Genomic DNA, 19,015 nt, shown 5'->3' on the forward strand with positions numbered 1-19,015 from the left:
CTGCTGCTAACACTGGTGGTCAGTGTTAGCACACTGGTGTAACTCAGCAGTGGGCTGGGGATTTCCAGCTCCTTGCTATCTAGATAGGATTAGCAGGCCCCTTCCCCCTCAACACACGCTGTGCATTGTCCTGTGGCAAAGCTCTCACCCAGATTTCCACAGGTCTAGAGGAAGTTTAGTTCATATATTTAGCTCTGTGTCCAATTTTTGGATTCCACATGCACTGTTTCTGTTCCACATCATTGTGTCACAAATGTGGAAAGAATGTGTGTTTGGGGAAAAGGGTGAGGGTGTGTGTGTGTGTGTGTGTGTGTGTGTGTGTGTGTGTAGGAGAGGGTTCTATTAGTTTAATCCAACATCATGCCTGGCACTATTTCCTGCTTCCCTGCTTCCTTTTTCTCTCCTATCTTCTCAGAGTCATTCCACCCTTCAAAGTAATATCCTTACTGCCCTCAGGACAGTTTTCTTGTTCTTTGTTGTCTGGGCTTCTGCCACTACTCAGGATCACATTATCTATTGCTAGGGCCTTTCCAAGGAACTTTACCAAAAAGTTTCCTCTAAGAGAAATGCTGACTTTTATTTGATGATTATTAAGTTATTATTAAGCTATCAATTAAGGTAATGAATTTTTAATTAATTAATTTTTTGTTTAATTTTTCAATTGAAGTTTACATTCAATATTATGTTAGTTTTAGGTGTATATCATAGTGGGTAGACATTTATATAACTTATGAAGTGATCCCCCAATAAGTCAAGTATCCCTTGATACCATACATAGTTATTACAATTCTATTGACTGTACTCCCTGTACTGTACAGGTAAAGCATTTTCCATGAATTCTTATTATACTGTGGTGCAGCTAAATGCCTTTGGATATAGCCTAGTTGAAAGAAAGATTACAAGAAAATTAACACTTATTCTAAATGCATGGTTTTCCCCTTCTATCCTTCCTTCCTTCCTTCCTTCCTTCCTTCCTTCCTTCCTTCCTTCCTCCTTCCTCCTTCCTCCTTCCTTTTCTTCCTTCTGTCCTTCCTTCCCTCCCCCCCCCCTCTCTTTTATTTATTTTCATTTAAAAGTATGATTTCTACCATTAGAGAAACCAGAGAATCACAGTGGGAATTAGTTGCTTCCTCATTCTGTGTCTTACCCTGTTGAAGAAATTGGGTGAATTGGGTGAGGGACAGGTGTGGCAACTAGTTGATAACATTCTAGTCCACCAGGATTTCATGTGTTGTTTTATGCTGATAAATGTAACTGTAAGTTCCTAATGGCCTTGGGCTTTGAACTTTGAGCCTGTTGATGGTATTTGAAGATGCACAGACTCTGTTTTCTAGAAACTGATGTCTGACTTTGAGTCTCAAATTAAAGCACAGAGATTACTCATAACAGCCACCTATTTAGAAGGTGCTTTGCCTTTTAAGATGTGTGTACAGCCTGTATTTTATTTTATTTTACTACTAGAGGCCTGTTGCATGAAGAGATTTGTGCAAAAGGCCTTCCCTTCCCCTGGCTGCCAGCACCAATTTTCCTCTGGCACCCGGGACCCAGGCCTTCGCTCCGGCCGGACCCTTCAGTCTTTGCTCCGCCGCTTCACGCATAGGTATGCAAATTAACCGCCATCTTTGTTGGGTTAATTTGCATACTCTCCTGATTGGCTGGTAGGCATAGCAGGGGGGCGGTCAATTTACATGTTTGTTTATTATTAGGTAAGAGTCCTGGTTGATATGGGAACATTTTCTTACCCCCCAGTGCTTCTGGTAAACAAATTTGGTGTTTAGTCTATTAAGAAATTACCCAGATTGAATGTATTAAAGAAGTGTCCCTGAGGATAAGAATAAATTAATAGAGCTAGACAGCATCTTTAGTCACATTTTGCTTCTTGTCCTCTGCCAGGTTCTAACCCTGAACAAAAGTCATTATCTTTCAGGACAACATTACCTAGCTTGACTTCTGTTAAATTGGCTGGATTTGTATCTATTCAAAGTCAGTGACAAAGAATCCAGACTGTGCAAAGAACCCATTTTACTAGTGGAAAGCAGTGGTTGCAATTTTAGAAGGAGAAACCTGAGCATAAACACAGAAAAGAAGGATGTCAGAGAGGGTTAGGTGAACATCTTTTAGGGTACCTCTTTGTACTAAAGTGCTCTTTTTTGGGGCACGAAATTTGACCTCTTTAAGTGTAATAATATCCATGATGTTAACACCTTCAGAAAATTTGGCATATGAAGTTTTGAAGCTTGTTGTCAATACAACAAAATAACATACATATCAAATAGCATATATATCAACATATGAGTAACTCCATCTATTGAAAAAATCTGCATTATTAACCAGTACACCTAGCAAGTGGTAGATTGAGGCTAGGTGTTAGGAAGGTGATGAAGAAGAGTATGTGTGGGGAAGAGGAATCAAATTATGCAAGTTGTATAGCCTAACCCCCCACATAGGGACCTAAGATTTTTTCCCTTAACATTCTGTTACTTAACAGTCAGGCAAATTGAAGAGTTTTCTGGAAGACTCTATGGACTATATATCTTCTGGGAACAAGGAGATAGAATTGATATGAAATATCAGGTACTAGATTTTTTTTTCTTAGTTTAAATTTTTTGTTTGTTTTGGCAAATGTATAGACCTGTGAAATTACTATTATAATCAATGTATAAAACATTTTATTAACCCCTAAAAGCTCCCTCATCCCTTTGCAGTCAGCTCCTCCTTTCTCTCCTACACAGCTAACAGTCATCCCCTGCTCTGATTTCTATCATCATAGTTTAGAGTTACCCATTCTTGATCATCATATAAATGGAATCATACAATAATCACTTGTTTGAATGTGGCTTATTTAGCTCAATAAGAGATTAATTCATTTTTGAGATCATTCATATTCTTGAGTCTCTCAGTAGTTTGAGAAACTTGGGCTTTATAATTCATTTAATTGCCATAGAAACACATGCTTTACAATGCTACTTTTATGTATAAAACACAAAATATGCAAATCAAAGAGCACATCATAGGTGAAAGTACATGTCCTTCTAAATTTAAAATAATTGGTGTTTCAAAGCCTTTTACATTGCCTCTATCCAATATCCAGTTCCTCTTAGAAAAGTATAATGTTGGAAACATTATCCAGACAAGAAAAACCTTAATAGAATGTAAGCTCCTTGAGGGCAGATACTTTTGCTGGTGTAGATCATTAGAGTATTTTTTACAGAGAGGAAGGGAGAGGAATAGAGAGTCAGAAACATCGATGAGAGAGAAACATCGATCAGCTGCCTCCTGCACACCCCCTACTATGGATGTGCCCACAACCCAGGTACATGCCCTTGACTGGAATCGAACCCGGGACCCTTCAGTCTGCAGGCCCACGCTCTATCCACTGAGCCAAACTGGTTAGAGGCAATCATTGAAGTATCTTAAGGTACTAAGGCACATACTAGGCATCCAATGGATTTTTTTGTTGACTAAAACACATCAAGGAAAGGGATTTTCAGATTTCTTTTGTTTATTTTCAGTTTGTCAGTGAGGACGGTGGCATGCATCCTTATGTTGCTGTGAATATCTTGATTGCTGTGGGTTCTATCATCATGATTCTGGGTTTCCTGGGATGCTGTGGTGCCATGAAAGAGAGCCGCTGCATGCTTCTGGTGGTGAGTTCTCCAGCCAATCCCAACACCCACCCCCATCGCCTGCCAAAAGGACTTGCCAAGACTGATGAAACTCTTGACTTCTGTTTAGCAGGTTTGATTCTGGAAGCTAATATGTTTAGCTTAGATTAGAGGGTACCCTGAGAGAAGACAAATTTCAGCATTCACTTATTCATTATTGCTGAGTACCTGCTACATGCCAGATACTGTGCTAAATGATGCAGAAGCATTAAGACAGTTAGAACCCATTAAAGAAGACAGACAAATAAATAATTAGCTACTGTGGGAGTGGCCCAAGAAGAAAAGGGCAAGGATATAGGAGGGAACTTCAAGCCAGAAGCAGAAGTAAATAAGGTATTTGTACGGATGTGGTTGTGATGTGCTTTCCAAGAAAAAAACACCCTGGATTTTTGGAGGAACTATAGGGCTTTGGGCACAGCTGGCCTGTTTGGGGAACTGGTAGGCCTTGGGTCTGGCTAGAGTGGCAGAGGCCCCTTTGGTAAACAATGGGAGATGGGTCTGAGTATGGACTGTAGCAAAATCACATTTCATGTTAAGAGAGTTAGGTAATCTGATCTGTCACTTAGAAAGCTTTGAAGAGGATGGCTTCAGTTGGGCTAACCCACAGACTCCACTTTTAAAATAAAGAGTAGAAAATAATAAATGGTTATAAAAAACACATTAGAAAAACCATCACATATTTATTAGGTATAAATCTGACATAAGTGTTTATGAGAATTCACCTCAACTTGCTTCTCCCATAAAGTAAGTATTGTGTCATTCCCTAAAAAATATTTTTTAAGTGTTTATTATGAGGGAAGGTAAGGACAGCATTTTAACAGAACTTTATTAGCATCCATAGTGGTTGCCCTTAGATTAATAAGGCCTCATTTGCAATTGGGGATTCAATTACTTGAAGAGCTTGCTTTAAAAATCAATTTCTGGGCTATATTCTCCAAAATTATGATTTAATAGATCAGAGGCTGGTTTGGGAATCTGCATTTATAACAAGACTGGCTGATTCTGATAGCGGTAGAAATGTTGTTTTGTAGTCAGTTCTGAAGTTTGTGTTTGAGGAAGAAAGAGGAGAAAGATAATATTTAAATAATTTTATCTGACTTTTGAAACTTTTCCCCATTCAACAGCATACTGATGCCTGCAAATCTATGAATAATTTTTCTTTTTAGCTGCTTTCTATAGTCAGTCTTTGGTACAAATATTTCTCAGTAGTAATGGTCCCAAGAATTGCTTCTTGAGGCAAAGGTTAGAATCAATAAAGGACATGGTTACTACTTCAAATTGTAACATGACCTAGACTGTAGAATGAAGCGCCATGCTGACATGCCCAAGATGTTACCGAATGCACTGGGGGATAATGTATGTTCCTTTTTCTCTTTTGCAGTTTTTCATATGCTTGCTTTTGATCCTGCTCCTGCAGGTGGCGGCAGGTATCTTAGGAGTTACTTACAGATCTGAGGTATGTGCACATATGATTCTTGATAATTTTGGAAAATTCTGAAAAATAAAAATACTACCTTCTGGCATGAACAATTTTAACAATATTCTTTAATTTTCAGTATGAACGAGTCCTGAATGAGACTCTCCATAAAAACGTAGAGCTTTTGAGGGGAACAGATGAGAAAGCAAAGTCATTCCAGAAAAACCTGATTAATTTTCAGAAAGAGGTAGGTCATTTGGGGAGTTAGACTTAGTTCTGTGCTTACTTAATTTTTAACAGGTGGGTTCCTTAAAGGTTGAAAAATCCATTTTGCAGATTTTCTGTCACCATGCAATAAAAAAAAATCCGAGAACATTTCTATTTTTTTCCAGCATCTTACAAAGTTCTAAAGCAGTTCACAAGGACAGAGATTAAGAAGATATGTTCATAATAGATTAAGTTTCAGGGCCAAATCAATTACTGTTTTAATATTTATATTGTGCTTGGGCATTTGGAGAGTCTCTCTCTCTCTCTCTCTCTCTCTCTCTCTCTCTCTCTCTCTCTCCTCTCTCTCTCTCTCCCTTTCTTCATGACCGCTCCCTCTCTCATAAAAATAATTATAATGGTCACTTATTACATACTAGGTACCAGGCTTTACATTTAGTAGCTCATTGAATCCTCACAACTCTATGAGGCAGATAATATAATTATCTTCATCGTCCCTATTTGACAGATGAGGGGATTAGGGCTTTGAGAGGTCTGACAGCTAACAAGTGATAGGGTTGGAATTTGAACTCAGATCTGACTAGTTTATTCTTTTGAACCAGCACATTAACACCCCCATCCCCCATTTGTTAGTTTATTTATTTAGGCTGCTTTGAAGGTATTCTCCTATCGGGCTCCTGCCTAATAGTTTAACTTTCTGAAACACGGCTTCATAACAGAAACACTCTGGTCCAGCCAGGTCTATCTGTGCAGGATGCGTGAAACGGTTCTGCTTCTCTTCTTTTGCATTTTTGCATGGTTCCCCACCTTTGGGACGCACTCACTGCTTTTCTCTTGCTTTCCAAATATACATGTGCTTTAAGGCTTGACTGAAATATTACTTACTCTGTGAAACTCCTTCCAACCACACTTTCTTTATTCATAATCCCCATCATCTTAACTACATGTAGCATTTCATGTATGTCGTGGAAACTGAGAATCTTAGAGGAGAGCTGGATTTGATAGAACATTTAACCTGACTTCTCATTGACTGAAGTGTTTTATATCTATGTTCACACACCCTCTACTTAAATATGGAAGAGCTGAAAGTTCACCAGTTTTTGCCCATCCCACCTATAGCCATGTCTGATCATTAGTGTGCTCTTTCTTAATTGGACACAACATCTGCCTCCCTACGATGTGCATCATTTAGTCCCATTCTTTCTTCTGGAGTTTCAGAGGAAAAAGAAAATCTACGATGGGCTTATATGCTGCAACTTTTTCTTTGAAAATGGCTATCATGTGACTTCTAAAAGCTTTGCCTTTCAAGTTCAAACATCCTTTCTTGAGCTATTTATCAGATGACTTTTTTTTCCAGAGCATTACTCAGTCCCCATTTGGATAGACTCCAGCTTGTAAAAATTCTGCCTTAAGAATCATTTTCAAGAGCCAAAACCTGATATGAGTCCGTCCCTGTGTAACTTTCTCTGTGTTGTGCTTTCTTAGCTTCCCCATAGCTGCATCACTTGGTCCACTCCTCTCTGGATCATTCCCACCCTGACCCCCAGATTAATCAAGAAAGAATTTAGGCAATTCAATTCCTCCACTGAGCGTGATTAAGCATCCTTGACTCTCCCTGGTAGCTGACCTGGAATCAAATGTACTACAGTTAACCTCTGAGTCTCTGGGTTGGGTCCTGAGTCATACTTATTACACATTCTCTCTGTTATCCAAGGTCTCAGTGCCAACAGTGGGGTTCTAAATGTTCTCTTTATTGTAGTACAATTCTGAATTGTTTTCATTCTTATACATTAATCCTCTATCTGAAGTTCCTTATGTCATAGGACAGTGATGGCGAACCTATGACACGTGTGTCAGAGGTGACACGCGAACTCATTTTTTTTGGTTGATTTTTCTTTGTTAAATGGCATTTAAATATATAAAATAAATATCAAAAATATAAGTCTTTGTTTTACTATGGTTGCAAATATCAAAAAAATTCTATATGTGACATGGCACCAGAGTTAAGTTAGGGTTTTTCAAAATGCTGACACTTGGAGCTCAAAAGGTTCGCCATCATTGTCACAGGATAATAGTTCCTGTTTATTATTCATTCTGAGGTTTTTTTTTCTCTTTACTTTCTGTTATCCACCAGGACTTTCCTTCCTTCCTTCCTCTCTCTCTCTCTCTCTCTCTCTCTCTCTCTCTCTCTCTCTCTCTTTCTTTCTTTCTTTCTTTCTTCCTTTCTTTCCCTCCTTCCCTCCCTCCCTCCCTCCCTCCCTCCCTCCCTCCCTCCCTCCCTCCTTTCCTTCCTTCCTTCCTTCCTTCCTTCCTTCCTTCCTTCCTTCCTTCCTTCCTTCCTTTTTAATGCTTCTTTGGGAACAAAATATCCTACTTCAAACTCTGGCTGGGTGACCTGCACTCCACCACACATGGACAGAAATTCTAGATAACAAATGGCTTTCTCTTTGGATTTCAAGGAATTCCCACACAAATTACCTGCTAACATGCTAATGGAATGTGCCTTCTGCGTTCTTGTGATGACTGTTAGTCTAGAGGTTGTTGTGTCTCATTCCCTGCACAGTGCCTTGTTCATGTGGCAGTTATAACTCCTTCAACACATTCTGACCAAGTTCTTCCCAACTTCTCCCACATCCGATCTGGGACTAGATATCATGGCAAGTTTAGCCTTTCTACCCTGTCTTCTGTATCTCCCTGAGGATTCCTGAGGTACACTGTGTTCCTAATATGGACTGATCTGTGAGTGCATAGAGTAGGGCTTATATTCATTTCGGTCTGAAGTATCTCTATCAATTAACACTATTCAAGATTATTTAATCAGAAAGAGTGAGCAATTAATGATGTCTACCGTGGGAACAGGAAAGGAGGTTATTTCAAAACTGCCCTCTTTGCTAATATTGATTGGCCTTTGAACCACCAGAAATCTTCAGCTCTCTCATATAAATGCCTGTTAAGTCATATACAGGGAGGGGCAAAACTAGATTTACAGTTGTTCATATGGAAAATAATACAAGAATAATAATACAAGAATAAAATCTGCATTTTCATACTCACAACTGTAAACATACTTTTGCCCCCTGCTGTATTGGTGTAAATGAGTCTTTGAGCCAAAGTGCAGACTTTTTTAATTTTAAATATATTTTATTGATTTTTTTTACAGAGCGGTATAGTTAGAAACATACATCGATCAGCTGCCTCTTGCACAACCCTACTGGGGATGTGCCTGCAACCAAGGTACATGCCCTTGATCAGAATCGAACCTGGGACCCGTCAGTCCGCAGGCTGACGCTCTATCCACTGAGCCAAACCAGTTAAGGCCAAAGTGCAGATTTTTTATCCCCCCCCCCCCCCCAGTTAAACTTGCTACTTTGAGTCCATTGTTTGAACTATCTTTGCTTTTCTCCAATATATTGATCATCACTCCCAGCTTCTAGATCAGCTACAGAGTTGAAAAGATACTTTCTATATCTTTCTCTAAATCATTGGTATCAATGTTGAGTAGATCATGTGCGGTGTAAGCATATAACGGAAATAACAGCAACTGCAAAACAGAAACAACAACAACAGCTGACACACAGTGAGTGCTTCCTGTAAGTCAGTCCCTGGGTAAAGCATTTCATATCTTCACATTGTTTTTCTTATTTTTATCTTTACAACAAATCTACAAATTGATCCTATTATTATCTGTATTTAACAAATGAAGAAACGGACACAGAGAGGGTTGAGTAACGTGGTTAATGTGGTCACCCAGTCAGTATGTGAACATTCTTTCAGTTTCCTGGCATGGCGACACCTCTGGGCCTGGAAAACCACCCAGGATTGGCTCCGTTTTCTTCTGCCTTTCTGCATGAAGCGTTTTCTCTCCCTCTAATAGAACAAGTAGGACAAGATCTAATAATCTGTGCCTTATACTCTGTGCTATTGGGCTCATCACTTCCTTGTTTTTCTTCCCCAAGCATGGCCACAAGTGCCGCTAGTGTTTCTCCATGTTTCGGTTTGTTCTGGGCCTCCGTCTTTGTGACATTGTTCTAAGAGTTTCATCTCTCATTGGCACCCCTTTCCCTCTTGTGCAGATGTCCATGTAACATTGCATCCCACGGGAGGCCCACGGAGCATCTTTGGCTTTTGAGAGGCCTCTCGCCCTTTTCTTCCTAGCCTTCGTAAGTGGTCAAAGATCATGAGATGGAAATTTCATTTTTAAAACCTCTCATCTCTTTTGAGCAAAAGTTCTTTAAAGAGATCTTGACTCTCTCATGAACTCTTTGGAAGCTTCTTTCCTAAAATCTAGGCCAAGTAGAACTGATTCTGCTCCTCTTTCATCATTAAAATCTAGAAGGTAAGTTTTTCATCTCCAAGTTCCTCAGACTTTTGCTCCTGCAACCTATTTTTCGTTTTCTAATATTAAGACCAAAAGGAATAGTCCTTTATTTTTGCTTTTATACTCAGAGAGGTGGGTGAAAATATATGATATTTTATTATAAGAAACATCTTAATAGTTTCAGGAGAATGTGATTCAGTGTACTGACAATGTTTTTTATCTTCTTTAGTGCCTGCTTTTCATATCTATTTTTTCATCAAACAGTTCAAATGTTGTGGTTTGGTCGATGGAGCTTCTGACTGGGGACAGAATTTTCAACCCAATTCTGAGTCGTGTGAATGTTCAGATACATCAGATTCCCCATGTACACTATATGATGGAAAATATGTTTACCAACAGGTAAGAACAAATAAAACTTGTCACAGTAAGTGGTTCTGTTCATTTCTTTTTCAAAATGAAAGACTTCACAAAAATTTAAATTTCAGCAATTATAATGGGAATCATGACATAAACGTCCCAGGAATTTCCCAAATAAAAAAGAAATCCTTATTTAAAGATAAAAGCCAATATAAAAGATGAAAGTATTTCATTTCTTCTATGAGCCTGGCAATCATTTAAACTCAACTCTAATAGATCAAAGCAACATTCTGCTTGCAAGGGGAAGCAACGTCCAAATTAACAGATACATGTTTATGTTGTCCTCTTTTTGGTGACTTTAATTATTATTCTCCTTCATTTTTTTTTTCTATTTTAACATAAATTCTAGAAATTTATATTTTCACTTTAATTTTAAAAGTGAAGCTTCCGTTTTCTAATCAAAGATTCCTTTTCTCAAGTAACTGTATCAGCCTAAAGAAAGGACTTGGCCTTTCATGGTTTCAGCTCTGGATTCATGTTTATTTACTGCTTTGTCTCATTAGTGCTCCAATTAAAAGTTGCCTTAGATATTTAACGTCAATTGAAAAAGCTGGGTTTATTTTTTATGTGTTGTAGATGTCCTATTTAACTATGTCACTTGTGAATGTCAATATATGCATGTGATATTTCTTACTGCTTAATTCATCCCATATTTCTTGACTACCTCCTATCATCCATTGGAGACCAATTTCTGTGCAGGGCACAGGGTCAGCCCAAATAGGGAGGAGAGGAAGATAACTCGGCAACTTCCATTTAATGAACTATTGGTATTTCTTGGATAGGGGCAAGCATAAGTGTTATGGGACACCATCTAATTCAGGGTTGGAGGTACAAGCTATGGCTTCCTAGAGGACATGATGTCTGCCTGTTGCCACAGGGTTTTATATAATTTTTTCCTTACGCCTGAAAGGATTGTGTACAGAAATGACAGTTGATATGAATGATATTAATGTTTCCTTTATTTGCTATTATACTTGGGTGCCTACTGTGTGTCAGACAGACCCTTGTTAGAGTCAGATAGACTTCTGGCTCCTCAAGGAGATTATAGTTAGATGGAAGCAAGATCTATAACAGCTATGTGATTCAATAAATTAATTTCTGTAATGCCTTAAGATTATTTTCAATTTAGTATTGGCTTAGTAATGGCTACTGAGATGAATTACATTTCCGGACATAGAAAGCGTCTCAGGAGAAACGTCTCTCCTGCTGACTAGCACATCCCTTTTACTAATCTTATCACAATGAAGGAGACTGTGTTCTGAAAGGGAATTTCGGTTACTGGTGTTTAAAGTAACAGATGGGGAAGAAGTTATCTATCCAACTACACCACTACCCTGTCTTTCATTGTCCAAGTAATACCAGTAAAAATATTTTATTCTTACTTTTTATATTTCTCCCTGCTCCCTTCCTCTACCTAATGTTAGTGACATGGTATGTATGAGGAAGAGAGAAATAAATATGGTATAAGCAAATGTAGTTTCTGCTTGGGATGATGAAAATGGTAAATTCAATAGCAAATTGCAGATTGTTGTGTTCTGGTAAAGATTCAGTGCAAAGATGTTTTTCCTTAGGATACATTTTGAAAAGTCCTAACATTATCCTCAAAAATAATAGACATTCCCTCCAAATTCACACATAATTCAGCTGAATACAGGGTGATAGCTTCACCAAGTTTCCCAACAGGATGGTCATAAATTCACAAAATACTTCCATCTGCCTTGTGTCATTTGCAAGAAGTCTGGAAAAATAAGAAATCTGAATGGCCATAATTTGTTTCTTCCCCCACCCCCCACCCGCCTTCTCTTTTGCCGAGATAACCTGGTTATCTAAAGGGGATGGGGGAGAAAACTCCTCAAGCGTAACAAATATGACTCCATAGATCATTAATCGCATAGTTAATCCTAAATAATGTAATCACTTCTAATGTTGACCACTTTGGATCAGATGAGAATGGAGAAACCCAGGCAGGAACAAAGGGGGAAAAAAAACCTTATGGAAAACTTATATTTTATTTAACAAATAGCAATATTTTGCTAGCCCATTGAACATATAAGACTATTATGGGAATGAAATGTTTTCTGTCAATACAGATAATAGGACTATTACATTGTGCAGTATTTTTCATTTTTAAAATTATTCATGTAATTTACAATTTTTGGAATTTTTAGGTTGGTCTGAAATTTTTTAAGGTTGGAATTGCATACTGGTTTGAATAAATTAAAAAAAATGTGGTAGAGAGATAACTTCCAAAATTCTCCTTTTTTATCTCAATTAAGGGCATAATAGTGGACATATGATTTTTAAGCTAAAAATTACTGATAAGTATTAGAAAGGGAATTTATATAAACCTCCTTTTAAAAGTGAAACATTTCACTATAATTAACTGAAACCCCAACCAGAGAACTCTGGTTGTAATCTGCAGATTACAAACCTAAAAATATACATAGCCAATGTCATAACTCTAAGTTGCCAGTTAAGATAAAATTATTAATTATTATTTATAACTAGAGATCCCTAGATTCAGCAGTGATGTAGCTGAAGCAAAATTTTGCTCCACGAGTGCTTGCTATAACCTTTCAGATGGGGGTAGGAGTTTGAAGCAGAGGAGATAATCCAATTCCTTTTTGTTGAATATGTTTCTTGGTAACAGTGCAAAAAATCAACCCACTGGGAAAAAAAAAATCTTAATTCTGATAAGGTCATCAAAATGTGATTAAAGTTAACTTTATGTATATATTTTTTAACAGGCATGCATTACTCTTATAAAAGACATACTTAAAAAAAATCTCCTCGTAATTATTGGATTAGCATTTGGAATAGCATTTATTGAGGTACAGTATAACCTTTCATTAATTACTCTATTTATTCCCTTGCGTGTCCATTAATCCTGCTGGCACATTTATGGTGAGCCGAGTAAAAACCAGGTGCTTCAGACAAGCACTGGGTACCAAGTGCAACCTTGAGTCTGGGGAGGGGATTACAGTTGTATGAATTGAGCATGGCTAAGCCTATTTTTGAATGATCTCTCTACTGGGGAATAAATCTTGAATTAACTTCCACATAGTTCTTAGTCCCATATATCGTTTTCCCATTGGAATCTAATGTAAGAGTTAAAGTCAGAAGAAAGAGCCCAGACAAATCCAAAACACAGTCTTTACATTTTCTTATCTCTCCTCCTGATTTTGAAAGAGAAAATAAAAACTGAACTCAAGAGTGTGGGGAGCTGTTTTCCTGCTATTCCATTCCACAGAAATCTAATTAGTTTTAAAATTTTGAAGCAGTTGCCTTTAATTTTCTCATTGAGTAAAAATTCTCAAATGTACTCTCATCAATTTAATTATTGATGTTGAAAACAATTCCTGAATAGGGTTTTTATCTGGACGGCCTTACTTGGCATTTTTAAAAAGAATCTGAATGATACTTTTTACATGGCCTAAAAATGTTTGCCAAATAGATGAAATAAAACAATCTCAGGGAAGAGTTTTTGGAATCATCCTAGCTCTTGGTGAATATAGATATCAGGTGAGTTAAATTCCCTTGCATCCTGTGCAGGGCATTGGCAGGAGTCCTGATGAGGTGTGGGGTGTCTCTGGTTAACGCCTCTGAGGGCTGGTGAGCTCAGCTGAGCGGCTGCTGCTTCGCTTGCACGGAATGCTGTACAGCGTCCTCCTTGGGATTTCTGGTACCTTTTTACCTCTTGTGCCACATCAGTGCCAGAAAGGAATTTTAGCTGGGACTGAAGCAATTTAGTGTCCTACGTGGTCATTAAGGTTACTGGTGGAATTCCCAGCCAATCATTAGAAAAGGGGTTGGGACAATTAGCAGTAAATTGGGGTGTTGAGTATTCTTTCTGGTAGCTCAGAGTAGGTCTACATATGAAGCATTCTCTGTTGGAAACATGGATGTCCTTCTCTACGTCTGATATATGATCGAAGTTGAATAGTGTGATTTCTAGACTATATGTAGATATGATAATTGGCTTAAAGTATTAAGTCTATTTCTCTTGATTCTTCCTTTTTCGAAATGTCCTTTATTTCTCTGCTTCGTATTCTGGGTTAATGTTAATTTAGAAATATGAGCTAGTGGCTCTAGAGGTGAGAAAGAAATCACACACACATACACTCACATATTTTAGTAAGTCACACACACATGTGTTGCAAGAATAGACTTTAAATGAGTGGTTGAAAGAGCAGGCTTTAAATGAAGTATTCAATGCAAGTATCAATATGTGTCAAATTCCATATGAGACTCAAATTGACTATGACTGGCTACAACCCACAGATGCTTTTAAGAAGTTTCTCAAAAGGAAAGCCAGAGAAAATAAGGACATAATCAACTGGGGAGTTTGATATCTCATACAGTGGGGCCTTGACTTACGAGTGTCCCGACTAACGAGTTTTTTGAGATACCAGCTGTCTCTCGGCTGATTTTTTTGCTTTGAGTTGACAGAGTAATTTGAGTTAACGAGCTCCTTAACGCGCTCCTTAATGAGCTCGGTCTCAGAACAAATTAAACTCGTAAGTCAAGGCCCCACTATATATCATAGTCAAAGGCATTGCCAAGAATCTAAATACATGTAATGGAAAGTAAGAATACAAGAGGAGTAACATAGTCTATGAAATTGGTATATCCATGTGTTTGTTGCATATTTAGATATTTTATTGAGTGTTCTAAATATATGATTAGGGAAATACCGTTTTATGGGTATGGAATTTATATATATTAATATCATAAAATATAACATTTTTAGTTATGCCAGTTAGTGTGATTTCTAGACTATACTTAGATATGATAATTGGTTTAAAGAACTATAGCCTTGCCCTCACCGGTTTGGCTCAGTGGATAGAGCCTCAGCCTGTGGACTGAAGGGTCCCAGGTTCGATTCCGGTCAAGGGCATGTGCCTTGTTTGCGGGCACATCCCCAGTAGGGAATGTGCAGGAGGCAGCTGATCGATGTTTCTCTCTCATTGATGTTTGTGGCCCTCTATCCCTCTCCCTTCCTCTCTGTAAAAGATCAATAAAATATATATTTTTTTAAAAAAAGAACTATAGCCTTGAAAATAGTCTGATATTCAGCCTATAAAAATGTATCCAAAAATGTACATTAGTCTATCTTATACTCATTATTCCTACTTGACTAACACTTAGGCCCATTTCTAAGGCTTAATACCTAGGCCTTGTTTCCCACATTTACATTCAAGTAAACACAAAGACTCACAGAGAGAAAAAATATCTCTCTAATAAATACTTTTAAGGAGGAAACAGGGGCAAATATCTCCATGCATAAAATATATTCAAACTATCTCCATTAAAATATCATATGAAAACATGACCCTTTGACATTTAGACTGTTGGCAGTAGTCTGTTTATGCATAGGCTCTGATGGAGTGGGCCAATAGTCATTTTCAAGACTCTAAGTAAGACCACATACCTGTGCAATTCTTCTTAGAGAGGATGCTATGAATCTATGCAAAATGCTTTAGTTTGCAAGAAAATGCTATAGACATTCTTGGAATCCTCATTATTCCAAGTTAAATAATCAGACCATCATAACATACCTTGCCGTATTTGACTATAGAACTTACAAGCACAAAAATGATCAGCACTTTCTCTTCTCATTTCAACTAAGACAAAAGGGCACTGACACTGGTAGTCATCACTTTGTAGGATAAACGTTATCCTGACAGAAGGTCCCAAGAATAGCATAGTTAAGAGAGAGAAAAATGATAACTTTACATTTTTTTAGACTTTTCCAGAATAGGGGAACTCATGCACATTACGTATAGCAAGTTTATCCTGAGTCTTTGCATACATTACCATATGATGGATCTCATTTTAATTACCTGCTATTTTTATGAATAATGATAAAAAAAATTTTTCAGAGGCAGCGAAGTGCACGAAAGTGGGATATTAACTGTCTAGTCAGCTGATAAATATCAGGCTTCTATTTCAAGGATGTGATGATGAAAGATGATAGTTGCCTTATCTCAGTATTTTGTCCATGTTCTTTATTCTTTCCTGATACCTGTCTCCCAGACTTGAGGCTTGGGATCAAGGCAAAAAGACTAAATTTCAAGGCTTTTTGAAGTCATTCTAAAAGAATGACTCTGAGAAAGCTGTGAATGAAAATCATTATTTTTTTCAGAGAGCTGGTGTCTGCTTGTTTTCTTATTTATTTTTTTAAGGCGACAAATATTGGGCAGTAGTTCTCATCTGAAATGCATTTTCAGGAACAAATTCTTAAGCAGGACATCTCAATATAGTAGGAGCACTTGTGACGACTCAACATAAGTAGCCGCTCACCCTCCTCCTGCCTCCCCTCAAAGCAGGCTGGTGGGGAGGAAAACTTTTGGTTGGTAAAACACACAGGTCCTTCTGTCATTTCTACATCAAAGCCACGGCATGCGAGTCACCAACTGCAAAGACACTTAGGGCAAGTTTTGAGATGCCTCATTCTTGGGAGAGCCACTTAATAAATGGGAAACTATGCCCCCGATTTTCAGCTGTGTTTGTTCACTTCGGAGGAAATTTCTAAATTAAGCTATTCTCCATAGATTTAGAAGTTTGTTGTTGTTTTTTAAATGTTACTTTTTTTTCACTCCTCTTGGCAATGCCCTCACTATGGCAAGAGAAATTCTAGACTCCTTGATTTGTATGCAGATGATCTAACCCAGAGATCATAGCTGTTTCATGGAAGAAATAGGTATATTGAGCGTCCAGAGGCCCAAGTTTCCCTGAGCTCTGGGGCAGGTGCCCTACAGAAGGGTGTGTGTCCCCCAAAGTTGGAGTGCTCTGGGGGCAGCAGCTACTGAACAACCAGACTGGGCAAATTAGAGGTGGACTGGCAGCAGAAAACCCTGATTAAAACAGTTCACTCAGAGAACTTTCTCAATGCTCTCTTGTCCCATGGGAGTCTCTAATTTCCCAGGAAGAGAGATGACATAGGTTAAAAAGATTAAAACTGTCCATAGCCAGAATCTTTTCCTATATAATGTTCTTTCTGTCTATTTATAATGCATTTTCCCTTGAATTCCATGTTAACTCTATTATTTTGTTTTCTAGATACTTGGTCTGGTATTTTCTATGGTCCTGTTCTGCCAGATTGGGAACAAGTGATTCTGTGGATATGTCGAGCTATCATCAGTCAAGCTCCTTAAAATGGTTGCTTTGCCTTTGTAACTTTAAATATATGAGTGCTATGTTAGGAGCAGCTGTCTTATTAAAATTTCTTATTTAGCTAGACTTTAGTTATCTTCCAGACATATTGAATATACTTAGGATTTTAGTGATGCTAGAAAAGTAATATAAATGTGCATTTTTACTCAAAATAAAAGTGACATTCTTTACATTGGTGCTTTTTTTGTGTCCGATCATTGTGTTCAGATGGTACTGTGCTTAAAACACTCATCTGGAGCCAGCCAGGGGAATAGCCATCTCTGAGTGACAGGTAGTCAAGGCAGTGCATCTAGGGCTCTTCAGAAGCAACACTGTTTTGTGTAGTGTCTCAGCCATTAGTGATAAGATTAAGTCACAATTTGAAAGACTGAGAGAGTGGGCTGGCTCTTTGCTATTTATGCCAATGTCTACGGATGGCGTCTCTCTCTTCTCTCTGTTTAGGGGACAAGATGTGAGTGCCATCTTTCCAGACACTGACTCTCTGATTCCTCTCTGGACCTTCTCTGGAACATAGTTACAACAGCTTCTATCTTTCTAGTTCTCACAGACATTTTTACATTCTACCTTTTCTTAAGGTATAAGAGACACACAATAAGGTGAACAATCTTAAGTATGCACCTGTGTAAGCATGATGAGATCAGGATACAGGACACTTCCAGCACACCAGAGTGCCCCTGCATGCCACCGGCCAGTGCTATGACAGAGCAGACCATCCATAAGGGTCTCTTCCCCACTCTGTGCTCAGAGGCATCACACAGTGCTTTAAATCCATGGTGGTGGGAGTATTTACACGATGGAAACTGGCAAATGGCATACAATTGGGGATTTTTTTCCAAGAGCTGGTTGTTAAACAGTTACTAGTATGTCACCACCCTTCTCAGCTAATACCTCCCCAAAGATAACCACTCTTCTGAATTTTTTCTATGGCCACAGATTCACTTTGCCTATTCTTAAACATTCTATAAATGGAATAGTCAAATTTGCACTCTGGCTTCTTTCTCTTCAACATTCTGTTTGTGAGGTTCATCTATATTGTTGCATGCAACTGTAGTTAATTTTCATTGTTATGTAGTATTTCATTGTAGAGGACTATATATCACAATGTATTTATCCATCCTCCTGTTGACAGGCATTGTTGGATTTGCTTCCAATTTGGAATTATTGTGAATAAAGCTGCCATAAACATTCTTGTACATTTTTAAGTCTGTATCTGCACTCCTCTTCTGAGCAGGAGAAAGAGGAAGAAAGGCAGTTGTTGTCAAGTAGATGAGAGTGACCAGCAAGGAGTGGAAAACTTGAGGGGCGCGCTGGCTGGGTTACACAGCCTGATTCTGTGCTCCCCTATTGATGGTAAAGGTAACTGTCCTCTGAGCACAGGCCATGTCCCAGAAACTCTACTTTTATTACCTCATTTCTTCTCACCACATTCTTACGAGGCAAATACTATCTATTATTATCCTCATTTTGCTGGTGAGAAAATAGAGAATTAGAGCTCTCAGCCCAGAGCCAAACCATTAGTAACTGGCAAAACTGGGACACAAACCTTGACTCTTGTCTCCCAAGCCTTGGCTGAGAATCATTATTTGGCTTTCCCATGACATGTCTATTAATAAATTTTCCATATCTTATCTAATAATAGACAAACATGGTAATTGACTGTACCTTCGCTACACCTCCCATTGGCTAATCAACAAAGATGGCGGCTAATTTGCATACTGCAGGAAGGGTGGGCCAGCGCCAGCCACCATCCGGACCCCCATGTGCCGCCTAAGCCCCGCCGCCAGCTGGGACCCCTGT

General features: G+C 38.3%; 1 protein-coding gene across 8 annotated transcripts in view; it reads left to right on the forward strand.

Annotated features, from left to right (window-relative positions):
• Nucleotides 1-18,409, forward strand: part of TSPAN8 (tetraspanin 8) — a 50,809-nt gene extending 32,400 nt beyond the window's left edge. For 6 of the 8 annotated variants that reach the window (XM_081084812.1, XM_081084813.1, XM_081084814.1 and 3 more), the window contains 6 exons: nucleotides 3,513-3,647; nucleotides 5,047-5,121; nucleotides 5,222-5,329; nucleotides 9,890-10,024; nucleotides 12,790-12,873; nucleotides 17,105-18,409. In XM_081084812.1, coding sequence (XP_080940938.1) covers nucleotides 3,513-3,647; nucleotides 5,047-5,121; nucleotides 5,222-5,329; nucleotides 9,890-10,024; nucleotides 12,790-12,873; nucleotides 17,105-17,158 — 591 coding nt within the window. In that variant the 3' untranslated portion in view covers nucleotides 17,159-18,409. Of the gene's footprint in view, nucleotides 1-1,461; nucleotides 1,601-2,488; nucleotides 2,575-3,512; nucleotides 3,648-5,046; nucleotides 5,122-5,221; nucleotides 5,330-9,889; nucleotides 10,025-12,789; nucleotides 12,874-17,104 lie in introns of those variants that run through there. The other 2 variants (XM_081084817.1, XM_081084816.1) reach the window with 2 other exon arrangements.
• Nucleotides 18,410-19,015: the final 606 nt, after the last annotated feature.

The sequence above is a fragment of the Myotis nattereri genome (genome assembly GCF_964212035.1).
Source record: "Myotis nattereri genome assembly, chromosome: 2".
Lineage (NCBI taxonomy): Eukaryota > Metazoa > Chordata > Mammalia > Chiroptera > Vespertilionidae > Myotis > Myotis nattereri.